At 37.7% G+C, this 16,698-nt stretch overlaps 1 protein-coding gene across 15 annotated transcripts in view; it reads left to right on the top strand.

Annotated features, from left to right (window-relative positions):
• The window catches only part of ptprt (protein tyrosine phosphatase receptor type T), a 318,020-nt gene that overhangs the window by 282,566 nt on the left and 18,756 nt on the right, over nucleotides 1-16,698 (top strand). For 11 of the 15 annotated variants that reach the window (XM_067460396.1, XM_067460402.1, XM_067460401.1 and 8 more), the window contains 5 exons: nucleotides 5,420-5,505; nucleotides 6,988-7,024; nucleotides 9,781-9,878; nucleotides 10,637-10,753; nucleotides 12,508-12,662. In XM_067460396.1, coding sequence (XP_067316497.1) covers nucleotides 5,420-5,505; nucleotides 6,988-7,024; nucleotides 9,781-9,878; nucleotides 10,637-10,753; nucleotides 12,508-12,662 — 493 coding nt within the window. The remainder of the gene's footprint in view (nucleotides 1-5,419; nucleotides 5,506-6,987; nucleotides 7,025-9,780; nucleotides 9,879-10,636; nucleotides 10,754-12,507; nucleotides 12,663-16,698) is intronic. The other 4 variants (XM_067460403.1, XM_067460404.1, XM_067460405.1 and 1 more) reach the window with 1 other exon arrangement.

Raw genomic sequence — 16,698 nt, 5'->3', positions numbered from 1 at the left:
CTCAGTAAATTTTATTGCAGTTTGTTGGTCACAACTTTTTGCACTGTTTGCATTTATTTTTCATGTTCAAATTATAATATATTTCTCTGAAGAAAAATGTTTCTTTCAGTGTTATTATATAACAATCTTTCTATTTACTTTACTCTGAACTTTTTAGGACACATTGTCAGTAAATAAAATACACCTGTTTTCACTCAAAAACCTAGAATAATGTTATAATAAATGGCTATAACTTGCTAAGCGATTGTTACATGTAGACACAATTTCATCTGGAAGTCTAAAACAACCAAGTATAACTTTCTAAAGGAAAAAAATCCAAACTTCATGAAGTTCTGTTTGAGTTCACAGTAAAAATACCACATTTTCGCAGCCATTTTTCTTGAAATTATGTTAATTTAATCCATTCTCAGAATAAATAAATGTAAAACTGGGAAATCAAATGAGCTAGATGGAAACTTCAGGCTCTCCTGTTTAAAATGATATATGGCACTTGATGCTAACTGGTAGAAAGGGTGAAAAACGAAGAAAAGTAGAGGCACGTCAGGCGCCCCAAAAATGTTCTAGGTCTAGCCTGTTGTTAGCCTGTTGCTAAGCTAACTTCTTAAACATTGTCATGAGGGAAAAACATGTCACAAGTTCCCCTCCAAAAAGCAAGTATACTTTACGTTCAAGTATATTTAAAAAAACGTTATGTAGTACGTATACTAATACCAATGTACTAGTAGTATACTTGTAAATTTACTATTTAAATACTACTTGAGACTAAATTCGGCCACATTAAATATATTTTTAAACATATCTATTGTATGTGATGCAAAAACATGATTGTTTATTAGACAGTATGTGGGAAAAAAAGTATTTAATAGGCTACTCAATTGATAGAGTAAGAGCAACTACAAGTCAAGTTGGAATACTTAATTATAATTTTATTCAAAAGATTGGATACAAGTATAGGCCAAATATACTGGTACTTAGACTTTGCTGTTTGTATAAGTCAAGTAAGTGTAATTTCAAGTATATTTCTAAAAAGTACATAAAAAGTAGACTGAAAGTATGCATTCTTATTTTTGGTGTAAAAGAATAATACCAATAGTGCACACACAAATATACTACTACTAAGAGTTTGTCACAATGCCTCATCAACAGAAGATACATGCAGTGCAGCCTTAAATATATGCCAGAATCAGGGGAAATAATTAAAGGGATTATGCACCCAAAAATGAATGTTCTGTCATAATTTACTTACCTTCATGTTGTTCAAAACCTGCCTAACTTCCTAAAGTCAATGGATCCAATGTTCTTCAGAATATATTTTTGTTGTGTCCTGCAGAAGTCATGTAGGTTTGTAACAACATGACAGCCCTTTATTTTTGGCAGAATTTTACTGTCACCTCATTTGTTAGCTCTACTTGTAGTGCAGAGGAAATGGTCCTTTATATCTTGGTATGAGCTAAATTCAGTTAATAAAACTCTCACATGATGCAATGCATGTATCTAACAGTAACATCACACAATCATCCCATGAAGAGGGATGAAACCCCCGATGGATAACCAGCACACATTGGCTCATTATCCAAACTGTCACTCATTTGAACCAGTTAGCATCGTTGCCTTTGTGGATCTGAGGTTAAAATATGCAAGGTAAGCCACCCGCTGAATAATAAACGTCCAGGTTGTTCGTCTTCATTAGTCCAAACACAGAAGAGAGCGTGTCTTGCTCTTTTAAGTGCTCTGCATGTGTGTATCCGTGTGTCTGAATGAAGACACCTTCTCATTTCTTCACTCTGAGCTCCCTAAAATTCTGACAGTTATTCCCTTCACGTAGGACTGCCAGAATCATCAGGTTCCCTTGAAGTCTTTCTGAAAAAAAAAAAAAAAAAAAAACCTCCTCTGATGTATTGACCAAAGCTAGAGTATTAGCATTCGCGTGAGCTGTGTAGTGTATTATGCTCTCGGTTATGTTTGTTTGTTTATCACCATCGATTAATGCTCTTAACCAAGAATAAACACCTGGTCAGATTCATACCTTATTTACATTCACATGATTAGTCGATCTAGGCATCATCAATATTTAGAGCTTGCCGTCTCCTCCATAGCTCAGAAAACGAATGCTTTATTCAAGTATCAACTTTCCATCTGCCTATGACCAAATCTCTGACTTGTAATTGCAGCTTTTGTGAGATTTTGTGGGCGTTTTTCTAAAGAGAATTCTATTGATGCGATCTCTAGAGGAGACGTGTGAGATGGGGTACGTTCAAAAAGGAAGATCTCCATTTGAGCTCCATTTAATTCCTAGTAGAAACAAATTGAGATTTTAAATGGGTCTCTATCCTTTAGCTAGCTCGACAAACTAATAGGATCACTTCATTACAATCTCAGGCTTCGAATAACAGATGGAAATTAATTTCTTTAATAAGAAGAAAAATAGATAACTTTTGTTGCCATTGGTGCAAATTAACCATCCGAAATGAATCTCTTTCAGATTAGGATGACACTTGTCCTAACACCAAGCTCTCGAAGCTCAAGCGTTCGCATAAACACTTCAAAAACTGCTTTCTAAAACCCTCTCAGGTAGACTTCATGAGCAGAGCGTCTTATCCCAGAGCGGATGGAAATGGATTAAACTGGATTAGAGTGCCTTGCTCTCACGCCACGAGGTGTGTGCGACAGCACTTGGCCCATTTTGACACACTTTTCTGCCAAGCAGGGATTTAATAGGCTGTTTAGGTGTATAATACACCGGGTCCGGCTGACGACACACTGAGGTTATATATAAGAGCAGCGGAGAGGACGCGGGTTAAGAGACTGCTGACATTTTTTTTGGGCGGTACGTTTAATCAAACAAAAGTACCAGGTTGTACATAAAATCACCAAGTTCAAACTTTGATGCAACCCTTCTCCTCACTGTAATGTCTCTTAGGTGATCATCCAGGCATCTGGATAGTTTTGCAGGGCTGGCTCAGAACTACTGTACCCATGCATCACGGCATTCGTCTGTAGTCCGGACTTTCTCTCCCAATTAGAGCTTTGTGTCTGGCCCCTCGCTGCGGAGAACAACCCTGCCGAGCGCTTGCTGTTATGACAACTGACTCGGTGGCGTCTAATTAGCCCCATCTCGCTCTCTTTCCACATCCCTCCATTTCCCACTTTTCTGCTTCCTTCACACACGTTTCCTTTCGGGGAGCAGAGAGGTCAGCAGACAGACTAAAGCACCGCTGAGAGGCGGCTGAGATGTTTGTGAGGCGAGTGAGAGAGGAGGAGCAAATAAAGTATACAGTTAAAAAATATAAGCTGGTGAATTTTGAGCAGATAGAATAGGAAACGGCAGGTTTGGACAGGAAGGAGGGGCTGTGTGAAAGTAAACAACCTACAAGACCCATTTACAGCTCTAGACACGGACCTGCTTCTGCTTGGGATGAAATAAACTCAGAGACTGAGAGAAATCTGGAGGGATTGTGTGGAGCTGCCTGCCATCAGAGAACATCCGTTGGCTTGGAGTCGACATGCCTCAACAGCGCATTTGCATTCTTCATGTGATCAAAGCAGAACGCCACGCGGGTTTGCGGAGCTAGTGTCAGGCCTTTCCTTTACCCCTCCTCTCTTTCCGTTTCCACCCTCTTCCCCTTTTCCAGAAGTGTCGTCGTAATTGCTAAGACTTCACCTTTCAAGGGTGGAAAGGCACGGCGCCCCTGCTAAACATGAGCGGGTCAAATGTTTATTGCGAAGACGAGATGAAGATTGGCGGTGCTGGAGTAATTAAATCAATTACATCAATGGCTCACTGTACATCCAGCTCTTTGCGAAAATGGTCTGATCCTCATTTTCAATTTAGAGTGAACTTGGGGCCTTAGAAACAAGTGCCTTAAAAAAGTTCCCATCTTTACAGATGTTTTTTTTTTTTTTTTATAATTGTGATTGTCTTCTTAATAGAGGAAGTTATGCTGAGGTTTGCAGGTCTTGCAAAAACACATCATTCATTGGCCCCATATGTAAATCACACTAAAGCCACATTTCCACTGAAATTACTTGGTGTGGTGACAAATTGATGAAATCGGGTCTCCTTAGGACTTATATCGATCTTATTGGTTCAAATTGCTTTTAATAGGTTTTCTCTTTAGTGCCTGATTACAATTCCTACAAAAGCGTGTTATGATAAATGCTGTCAACTATGTCATATTGACCATTTTTGTCTGTATTGGTTAGCTTGTATACTATAGCATACAGATGTGGTTAGCCTGATAGTTTAGTTTATTCACACATTTGCACTTATCCTGTATTTTTTCTCAATCATCTTTAATGTAAATTTGTGTTCAATTAAAGGATCAATTAAGGTTCAATTAAATGTCATTAATGACTCACCCTAATGTCGTTCCTCACCCGTAAGACCTCCGTTCATCTTCATAACACAGTTTAATATATTTTATATTTTAGTCCCAGAGCATATGCAGTCAATGCCCACTTTACTGTCCATGTCCAGAAAGCTAATAAAAACATCATCAAAGTAGTCCATATGTGACATCTGTGAGTTAATTAGAGTCTCTTGAAGCATCCAAAATACATTTTGGTCCAAAAATATCAAAATCTATGATTTTATTCAGCATTGTCTTCTCTTCCGTGTTCCTCCAAAAAGATTCAAAAGGGTGTGAATCGATCAATGATTCGGGTGGCCAAGGTCACATGATTTCAGCAATTCGGATCAAACCGCCAAACTGCTGGAATGACGTGACATTGGCGACCCGAACCATTGATCGATTCACTGATTCATTAACCATTTGAATCTTTTTGGAGAAACACGGAAAAGAAGACAATGATTCTAATCAACCAATTGATGTCACATGTGGACGACTTTGATGATGTTTTGATTCCCTTTCTGGACATGGACAGTACCACGTGCATTGACTGCATATGCTCTGGGACTAAAATATAAAATATCTTAAAGTGTGTTCTGATGATGAACGGCGGTCTTACGGGTGTGGAACGACATTAGGGGGAGTCATTAATGACATGAATTTCATTTTTGGGTGAACTAACCCTTTAAGTGTTAAATGTCCAAAAACAAATGAATAATGTTAGCAGGCTATTATTATCATTTTTATTTATTAATTAACTTAACTTACAATTAATTTTTATTAAGTGTAAGATATTACTTTCAATTGGTTTTATTATGCACTAATGTGTTTCCGTATGAATTCTATAGTAAGTTACGCATATGTTAAATTAATATGATATGATAGTCATTAAATGACAGTTTGGAGAGACCCGATTGTTTGTAGAGTTAGTAATTTTTAGACACACAAAATGGTTGCAATGGCTAAATGAAATGTGAATGCAACAGTGTGGTTCCTGGACAGCTCATGTGTGTGTAGCTCCCCTTTAAAGTGTATGTGTAACTTTAGACCGGCTCTTCTGTGAATATTTGACCCCACAGACGATCACACTCGTGTCAGACTGCAACTGCTGGAGGGAGACCCCCACTCTGACTACATAAACGCCAACTATATAGATGTGAGTATGATACACATGCACACAGCAGATGATTTTGCCAAGACAAATCATTTCCAGTCGGAAAATGTAGCTGTAAACCTATAATCAGAGGGAAATAAGCGCCTAACTTTTGTTGAAATCCTTGTCCCTCAAATCTGAATGGTTAATTGGGGTGTTGTTCCAGGTTCAACAATGAAATCACATTCACCCAGACTTCACTGTGTTTGTGAGCTTCAAATAATATCTAAATGCATTGATCAAAATTCATTGAACTGCTTTTGCTTTGAACTTTCTATTTAACAAATAATCCAGAACAATAATTATGATGGTTTCCACAAAAATATTAAGCAGCACAACTGTTTTCAACATTGATGATAATCAGATATGTTCTTGAGCTCTAAAATCATCATATTATGAATGATTTCTGAAGGATCATATGACACTGAAGACTGGAGAAATTCAGCTTTGATCACAGGAATAAATGACATTTAAAATTCAAAATCAAATAGAAATGTTCTTTTAAATTGTAAAAATATATTACTGTTTTTAATGTTTTATACTATATAAGCACTTTTTTAAAATACAAAAAAAATCTTACCGACCCCAAACATTTGAACAGTGGTGTGTATGTGTGTGTATGTATATATATATGTATATATATATATATATATATATATATATATATATATATATATATATATATATATATATATATATATATATATATATATATATATATATATTCAAATTTCACATTTGTTTCTTCATGTTGACTAAAACGTCAAACAGGCTTAATATATACTGATAAAGAAATAATGATCTTCATGTTTGAATATAGTATTTATGACCTTTAAAGTGTGTGTATTGCATACCACCTTAAAATGTCAGAGCGACTTCACTCTTTGCTGTCAAAGAAAGGCTAATAGATGAATGCATCATTTATGCGTTACGCTCCCAAGAGCCTCGCTTACTGCGAATGAAGGATACAGTGGATTTCTGCGCTTAAACACTCTTCCGAGTTGCTGCAAATGACTCTATGCTCCATGTCCACAGCTAGCGACAGCTCGAATGAAAGTGTTTCCCTGGCTGCTCTAAATCCACTAACTTGAGCTAAACACCATAATGACACAGTCGATATGATTGTAATCATTACAAAACGGAGCGTAAACATGTGCAGATATGCTTCTCGCCCCGCAGCAGCCGTAATCAGGCCACCCAATCTCATTCCTGATAATAAAACAATTATGTTCATCGTCGTACCACAGACCTGGACGTAAACTGCAGGGGTGCTTTTAAAGCTACATCGGTTGCCAGTTTGTTTCACGGTGGTTAAAATGTTAATGAACCCAAGGCATCAGAAAGGTGAAATTATAATGTCTCATTGAGTGCTGAATTGGATTCAAACAAAGTCTTTAAGCAAGTTCATTGTTGCATGTGGTTTGTGCAGATATAGAAATTAGTTTCATTTGAATAATTTTCATCTTTTTTCATTCTGTTTCCCAGGGCTACCACAGACCAAGGCACTACATAGCCACACAAGGTAATTAACAAAACACTTAACAAAGACATCGCAACTCTTCTGACATGAGCACAATCTATACATCTATGTTGCTAAATCCTAAATAAAAAGTGATTAATCAGAATATCCTTGTGTGTGTGTATATATATATATATATATATATATATATATATATATATATATATATATATATATATATATATATATATATATATATATATATATATATATATATATATATATATATACACATATACACACACACACACACACACCTTCTTTGAGGTTCACCCCTAATGTTTTTTAAACAAAAGGTAAAACTTTAGTTTAGGGTTAAATTCTCACTATTAATTAGTTGCTTATTTTCATGCATATTACTAAGATATTGGCTGTTTATTAGTGCTTATATTATGCTGCATGAACATATTCTACATCCCTTAATCCTACACAACACTTAAACGCCAGAAAAACGACCTTACTCACTATAAATAAGCAGTAATTAGGAGTTTATTGAGGCAAAAGTCATTGTTAAGTATTCCATATTGAGAATTAGACCCAAATCTAAAGTGTGACCAAAAATGAATATATACATATATGCAGAAAAACTGTAATTTACAGACAAAGCATTCTGAAATCATTTACTTTCGGTTTGTGATGCAGCTGCTGTCAGACCCAGTACAGTCGGCTGCTTCATCTGTCAACAGAAGTTTCTTTGTGAATTCTCCATTACACTGTGCCTCATTTACAAAACAAAATGCTCTGAACAGACATATAATCATTTGACACAATCCAGGAAGCCATTACAATAAACCATTCACTTTCTTCTACTGCTGGAATCCTTCTGAAGTCTCTACAGACACGCAAACGTCAAAGTGAACGTTATTTCACACTTCCATTTGTCCTGTTGTCAAACAGACTCGTGCAGTAGTGTCTGAACGCTCGTCTGTATACTGTATCAGTGTAGACAGCGTCAGTGACTTTAATGTTTTCTATTTGCTTTTGGCATGACGCGGCACAACGCTTACATTCAGTGTAGGCAAACATTAGCCATAAAAGGTGCAGTGTGTAGTATATATGAAGATTTAAATGGGAAAACTGCTCTACAGAGCGCTAGCTACTTTCTGCTGTCTCAGATGACAACATCTTTGTCCTGTGTTGGCCACCATAGCTTCTCTATATGCTTTAAAAAGGGAGGGGTGAGCGGTTGAAATTTGCAGCCTAACCACTAGATGCCACTAAAATGTACACAGTGCACCTTTAAGTGACTGAATAACAGTGGGCGTGGCCTGTGGTGCATTGATGAGTAGATTGATGAATGGATTGGTCAATGTCAATGGACGAGTCAAATACAAATGCATTTGCCCTTGTGCTTTGTTTATATTGACATGGATGATTTAATCTATGGAACTTTGTAGCAGAATGTTTTAATGGTACAAAGATCTTTTTATATGTTAAAAGGCAAATTTGATTTCTCAGAGCCCTTTAAAAGACTATAGCTGCGTCCCAATTCAGAGGCTGCATCCTTCAAAGGAGAGGACAGTCCGACTGAGCAGTGTCATTTGTACTAGACTTTTTTTGAAAGTTATATTAAATGTCTAAAAACAAAACAGGGTTCACAAACTGTCTAAATATGTTAACCATGATCCGTTTCTGTATATAATAAAGAGTACAAACTGTATTTTATCGCATCTCTGTAAGATACAAGTCAACATTTGAACTGTTTTAAAAGTATTTTCTCATATTTTTACATTTGTATCATTAGATATTTAAGTTGAAACACAATACTTACGTTTAAAAGTGTAATTCAGCAATTTCGCTCAAAAAAATCCTGTCGTCAACGGCTCGCAATGAATTATGAGGTAGGCAAGGCTGCGAAGTATCCGTCTGTCATGTCCTGTCGAAGCGAAGGACGCATTTGAATTGGGACAGCCTTTGTCGCATGCGGCCTTCGAATGCTTCCTCTGAATTGGGACGCAGCTGTTATGTTGGGTTTTGAATGCTTACTCAAAATATGCGGAGCCACATTGTTTGTGCATGCATTTAGTCAGTTTATTCTATGCTTCATAGGCTTCTGATTTATAAATGAGGTTGTTGTCTGGCTCTGTTAGTTGTATTTAGTGTGAAATATTTGTCTATTTAAGAGAAATGTCACCCTAATTGAAACAATTGTTTTGTTTTTTGCAAGGTAAGCACTGCTAAATATCAGCAAAGCACTGCTGGATATTGTATAATCTGTTTTAATATTTCATATTTAAAAAGATAATGGTATCCGAGTTTGTTTTTGTCAGTGTCGCTAACTAGTTTAAGTATAGTTTCAGTTGAAAAATGACTTGTGAATGGTGTTCACACATGGATATACTCTTTACAAGAACCAGCTCATATCAGTTTTATAAAGTGAACAGATGATTAAAAAAAAAAAAAAAACGAAAAAACTGATTTGCGAGATATAATCGCAATTACCTTTTTATTTTTTTACTCTGTGGTGAAAACAAGCTTCCTTAAATAACAGTACTTATGTGAAATAAAAAAGTCATTACATTAGTTTCAAAGTATCTTTCACTGTTGGTGTGCTGTATTAAAGAAACTAACCTGTATTGGTCAACCATCTCCTCCTGAAAGGTCACCCCAGGATATACCAGCATGAACTTCTGTTTTCCTCAGGGACTTTTTGTGAATCCATAAAGAAACATTGCATCTTATTTCTAGTTGTTTTCGTGAGTGTTGCGTGATCTTGGTGGTTGTTTGCTTCTAAATTTGGCCCTCCTCCTCTCTTGTAGGCCCCATGCAGGAGACCGTGAGGGATTTCTGGAGGATGATTTGGCAAGAGAATTCTGCCAGTATCGTCATGGTAACCAACCTGGTGGAAGTGGGCAGGGTAGGGTTCTTGTAATTATCTCTTTCCTTAATAAATATCACAGGATTAAAAATGTTATTTACTAAGCGCTCCTCCAATTGCTACACATTTAACTACGGTCTAGCAGTTAAACGGAGCGTGTCGACATTAAATGCAACACGCAAATTAATAAATCTGTGAGGTAGGCGCACAGCGCATTTTAGAAGCAACATCTAGCAAGAAATCATTGCAAACGTGCGATACGTTTCTGTAGCATTGCAATCATCATCAAGGTTGTGGGTTACATCACAAAACATGTCATATTTAAATACATTTATATTGTTTGTGAAAAGGATCTGTCCATTAGTGTAAATGCAAGCACAAATCAGAAGGAAGTTTCTGAATTTATATTTAAGGGAAACTTTAAACGAGCGAGTCAAGCATTTTGGAGGACATCCTAAAAGCAAGCACAATTTGCTGCATTAAGTCCTTCACAATATCCCCAACGAGAGCTGTTTGGTGTCACAATGAGTATAATTGAGCGGTGTTCAATGATTGGCTCCAGTGAACTCGGACCGCAGGGGTTGTTCATTCAGAGATAACATCCTCTCTGACAGGTGGCCAATTACACCTCTCTGTGTTTTCAAATGTCATCAGGGACTTGTTTAATAATACTGTTTCTGCAAATGCCAATTTGACTTAGAACTTGCTGTAAAATAGAGTAATAATGAACAAATTAAGATGCAGGTGTTGTAATGTAATGTGTACATGTGGGTGTGTATGTGTATGTGTCCGTGAAGGTGAAATGTGTCCGGTACTGGCCTGACGAGACCGAGGTGTACGGAGACATCAAAGTGACCCTGATCGAAACGGAGCCTCTTGCAGAATATGTGATCCGGACTTTTACTGTTCAGAAGGTAAAAACTCATCCTCCATCTGCACTCCATTTAAATGAAATGTCTCTGAAGTTGCTCGGTTTCTCTTTCATTGCTCAGGAATTATCAGTTTCTTTGTATCAATTTAGATACGTTAAATACTTTCTGGATGGATGGATAAATATTGTGAAAATTCCAATGAATTAATATAAAGTAAAATAATGCTCTATAGACCTTGGATCTGTACTGGAGTGCTGACAAAATATGAACCCTCATGCATTTTGTTTCTCCAAAAATAAAAACTTTATAGCACTCTCTGCATGCAGCTCTTCATCCAGTCTTATGTTCATCCACACCATATGAACCATCAGCTTGTGTTTAAGCCCATAATGCATATCTCAGTCACTTATTATACAGGAACAGCCTGATGTCAGATCTGCATAAATTAAAAATTAAAACTAACCACGATGTTCTAGCAAACAAACTTTACAAGATCTTAACATAAGCCACCAGACAATATTTTGCAACGAAGGCAAATCGCAAAGAAAGCTCATAGGAGCGTTAGAGTTTTGTTGTTGAATGTTGTAATCCAGTGAGAACAGATGAAGGGGAGCTTTGATAGTGGGTGAAATTAGTGTTTGGGAGTCGTTTTTGAGGGGGAGAGCGCGGTACGGAACAGCATGTCATCAGCAACTTTCTTAAATCACTCAATCCATCTGCCTCACGAGGCTGCTGCCTCTCAAACGCTTCCTCAACTTTGAAAGAGAGTTGCTAGGGTACATCCTCCTCTGAGTGCATAGTCATAACGAGTGGGAGCAGAAAATGACAAGAGATGTTTTCTGCTTTCACTTAGATAGCAAAGAGATCAAGTGGATATCAAACAGGGACTTTTACTTAAATCTCCTGATTCTCAGATATTTCTTCACAGAAAAGACCCTTGAAATTTCTCCTTAAATCTAACCAAAACATGTGTCACATTGCATAACATATCAGATTTAAAAGTTATTTTAAAGATATTTATATATTATATTACATTGGCATTATTCTAATGATAAGAAAATGTTATAATTTTCTTGAAGTGATTTTTGTTTTGGGGGGACTCTTAACTCTTTTTTTAAAGATCATTCTCGAGTGTCTGTGTGTGTCTAGGTATGCATTTCACCCCCAAGTGTTGGACATCAGAGCGTTTTCGTTTTCCAGCTTTCAGTACCTCTCGTCATCTATAGCAGCTCAGTTACGACTCCAGACGCACACACACACACACACAAGCTGAATTAAACGGCTACACGGGTCCTCGGTTGGTGGTATCAGCACCTCCAGGCACGGATTACCCTGCTCTCAATCCCAAATTATAATTAAAAGATTATCAGAGCATTAAGTGCTGGTAAGGAAGTAATATGGAAAGGTTTCTACTGTAACACAACACTGTGCGTGACAAAAAGCCTGTGAAAAAAACACATGTAGTTGTGCTGAGGCTAATTCTGGGAAAAATTACAAAACGTATACAAATTAGTCTTACATGTATATTTCATATCTTAATTATAAGAGGGCTCAACAATAAAGATTTAATACTTTTTTTAAATCCAAAACCGTACCATCCGTATTAGTGAGCCTTGCAATATAGTGTGGTGTTTGCACTGAATACACTGCAAAATATACCACATGGCGTTGATTGTTTTTGACATGCACTTATTGGGTGTTGTAATCCTACCCATCTTCTAGCATAATCACACACGTGTTACCCTCTGATGATGACACCTGTAGAAATCAAGCTCACCACATGCTTTTGTTTGCAGAAGGGTCACCACGAGATCCGGGAAATCCGGCAGTTCCACTTCACCAGCTGGCCCGATCACGGCGTTCCCTGCTACGCCACAGGTCTGCTGGGCTTCATCCGCCAGGTCAAGTTCCTCAATCCTCCGGACGCAGGGCCCATCATTGTGCACTGCAGGTGTGCTCTTACCTTGATTTTGAGTTTGATTTGATTTAATTTTTTAGTCCGTCCCTTTCTCACTCTTCTTACACACATTCCAAGGTCCAAGGACCAAAGTCTTCATAAGTCCAAGGTTCTGGTGTAAAGATGGGCTATTATGAATGATCCATTGAATTAAATTAAATTAGGCAGGCTTTCACACTGTAACATTGTTAAATGCATTAGGTTTGTTTACTGGTCTTAGTTTAGGCTGGTCTTCAAGGTGATGTCAAAAACTATTCTTTTTATTATGGATTATGATAGATTTATTAAATAATAATAAACATTAAAACATTTTGAATTTGAATTGCTGATCAAGACTATGCTATTGCTAGGTTGAAAACTATTAAAAAGCATTTTAATTATTAGAAATAAAATATAAATATTAGATGAAAAACGAAAATTATGTTTTGTTTGTGTACATTTAAATACTTAAATACTAAACTGATACATGAATTAAAGCAAGAAAGAAATGTAAAAGAAAACAAACTAATGAAAAAGCACATAACACATTCACTACAACTTAAACTAAAATGAAAATATTACAAGCTAATTGAAAATAATAAGTGTTGGAATCGTATATAAAATGATATTAAAATAACACTGCCACCCACAGGTGTATTCATTTTCTTGTATCTGGGTCTTGTAGATGATTTTTTATACACGTTCAGCAGCTTCAATAGCGCCACACAAACATTGCCCTTCAGAAGGCCTTTCTCCATCATTTACTGATAAAGGTTTGTTGTGTTTGTGTTGAGCACAGATACCACTGCTATTTTATTCCCATAAGTCTTTAGTACAAATTGAATCTTAATGTGAAATTAGGTACATGCATTGATTTCATTAAATGCATTTAATGAAACGCATTAATTTCATTTCGAATGTTTGGCCGTTTAAAAGAACACTTTCTGTCAGAATAACAAATTGTTCATGTAACAGGAAAATAACCCAGAGAGTTACACGAGAAAAGATGATTTTCACACATATTCATGAGCTCTCACACATTCACTAATGTAGGACGTTTCGGCACATGGAGAGACACTCGCCCATGAACATGGACGCACGGATAGACAGAAATGCTCTCGCAATCGTGGAGAGTAATTGGGGGCCGTGTGGGAAGAAGGTTTGGGAATGAAAGGTGGCAGCAGGAGACTGTGAAGTGACAGTGTAAATTTTGCAGTCGGCCTTGCAATGCTGGAGACGAAGCAGATGTGACGAAGAAACTTCCAGAGCGGATTATCCCATGTGTCAAGTGCTCCTGGTGCAGAGGTTTAAAGTTTAGGTTAGAAGTTTTAGCAGAATGTCCTGGCTGCTCGTGCTTTGATGTCAATAATGAGAACCAAACTTTTTTTTGTTTTGAAAACCAATAATGTTGGTCACTGCTATTAAACCTGACACAACAAACTGGTCTGCCATATTTAACTGCACTCTACAAAAGTGCATTTCAATTTTGTGATCTACAGTGGAACGGGAGATTACCAGTGAATAATTTTACATTATGGACTGTTAACAAAAATCTATCTCATGACGTCTGATAGTGTATGAATAATGTGGACTACTGTTATAGTGCTTTTATGAAGCTCTATTGTTGTATTTACTGCTCGATAGTGTCTGTCATTGACTTCCAGTGAATGTGAAAGAGCAGCCAAGGCATTCTACTAAAACGTCTCCTTTTGTGTTTGTTTTATTCCTTAAAGAGCAAATAAATATTAAGTTTATATTGATTGTGTAACGAAATTTGAGTAAAGAAGATTGTGTAAATGAAATGTGCCTTTAATCAAAGAACAGTGTTATATATTTTATTGACTTGTGTACTTACATTATCCCAAATGTTTTCAAGAATGGGTTAGTAAAATCCAGAGAAATAAGAAATTTTAACCAGGAAAAAAACTGCGTCGCCTATCAATGACATCACACCTGCGTTACCCTAAATTGTATTTTGTAGAAACCATGGAAACACCAAAGCCGCTTTAATATATGATGTGTTTTATTAGACAGGTGATTGGAGAAATTGATGGACAGAAAACTAATGATTGTTCTCCAGCTCAACACAGTTAGTCTTATTGTTTAAATCTGGTGTTCTTGATTTACCGCACAGAGTACCATGTTTTACCATGCCTAATATGATCTCGGTGAACAAGTGTCTCATAGTAGCGCCGAGTGAACGCATAGTGTAGCATTATAACATCACTTGAACACACTCAGGTTTGTGTAATATGATAAACAGCGCTGCGTTCCCACACACACACACATGAGCAGAAGAATCAGAAGCGTTCGTCTGTGGCAGAATAAAAGCTCCGCTGCTCTCGAGCCGTGTGTCGCGCTCGTCTCTCATTAGCAATCGTTCAGCTCCTCCTGCGTCATACTACTAGCCTGACAAGCCAGACCCACATCAAGATGTTTGGTCTGGAAACTCACCATTGACAGCTCAATCCGAGGGGCGGATAAACGGTTGTCTTTCAAACTCCCTCTGCACGTGATAGGATAGCGCTACAACCAACCAGAGCAACGAAGGTGAAGCAGAGCTCGCTGACTGATTAAACATTCGCCGTATCCGGTCGGCTAAACTACGAACAAATCTTCCCTTTTAAAGAATGACTTCAGTGCCGTTCTTTTCTCAGAGAAAAGCTTAACTCCAAGTCTTCCAGAGTCGTGGTCAAAGCTGATTCGAAAGACCGCCGCCGTTCGCCAGTTTCTGTGTTTACTAGAAGCACGCAAACGCAACTCGGCCGTTGTCATTATGGCCCCGCCCGCCGACTCTATACACGACGTGATTGGCCCGTCCAGATTGTGAGGAATACAGCTCAGAAGGGTATTGAGAGTTCCTAGACCACACTTGTGGGCAGATTAAATTTGCTGCCACTAGGGGGCGTCTAGATTTCTAGGCTATCATACTACAGTAACGCTAATAAATCTGTAATACATCAGCTCATCCATTAATATGATTTCTACCAGAGTCCCGTCAGATTCTTTTCCACTGGCTCGGCTGTAGACAACAACTCCAATGATTCCACGACATCAAGGTGTCATCAAACTGCGCCTTTGTTTTGATTAAGTGACCTCTAGCGTTGAAAATTACATATTGTGCCTTTAAAAGCAATGTAGTACATTAAACTTATGAACACTTAGTATCTTATGGCAATGGGGGGATGATAATACTAGTGAATGAATGACTGAGGATGTGAGGTGTAAAGGACATCCTCCCTGTCACTTTCCCTCTCCGTCCCTTGCTTTCTTTCTGTCAGTTGTTTACCAGTCACATCATTAATCACTGTGAGTGACGGCCAATCTGTGGCACAGTCCGTGGAGCTGCTCTGTATTTGTGTGTGTGTGTGTGTGTGTGTGTGTGTGTGTGTGTGTGTGTGTGTGTGTGTGTGTTTGTGAGTCATTTTGGAGTGACTGATGGCACATCTTCTGTCCAAATGCGCTCTCTCTCTCTCTCTCTCTCTCTCTCTCTCTCTCTCTCTCTCTCTCTCTCTCTCTCTCTCTCTCTCTCTCTCTCTCTCTCTCTCTCTCTCTCTCTCTCTCTCTCTCTCTCTCTCTCTCTCTCTCACACTCACACTCACACTCTCTCTCTCTCACACACACACACACACACACACTCACACACAAACATCTTGGTCTGCCAGAACCTTGTTTTCGTAACACCTAACATTTGGATCCTAGCAGAAATCTCAGCCTCATGTGTGTGTGTGTGTGTGTGTGTGTGTGTGTGTGTGTGTGTGTGTGTGTGTGTGTGTGTGTGTGTGTGTCAGGTTTTACCCATATTGTGAGGACCAAATGTCTCCAGAAGCACAGTAAAACCTTAAATCATGTACGTTGTTGAGGAGACGGGCAGTTCCTGTGAGCAGAATAAATACACAACCCTTCATGAACACAAAAACAAAATACAAAAACTTGTTGTAGGTTAGGTTTTAAGTATTATGTTTCTATTAAAAATATCTTACCCCATCTTACATTTTATATATGTAAATCTCTAGCCTGACGTGGTCATTCTGAATTCTAGTCCGAATAG

The sequence above is a fragment of the Pseudorasbora parva genome, chromosome 12 (assembly GCF_024679245.1).
Source record: "Pseudorasbora parva isolate DD20220531a chromosome 12, ASM2467924v1, whole genome shotgun sequence".
In the NCBI taxonomy this organism is placed as follows: Eukaryota; Metazoa; Chordata; class Actinopteri; order Cypriniformes; family Gobionidae; genus Pseudorasbora; species Pseudorasbora parva.
The sequence above is the reverse complement of the archived record's forward strand: the minus strand, read 5'-3'. Positions and strand labels throughout refer to the sequence as shown.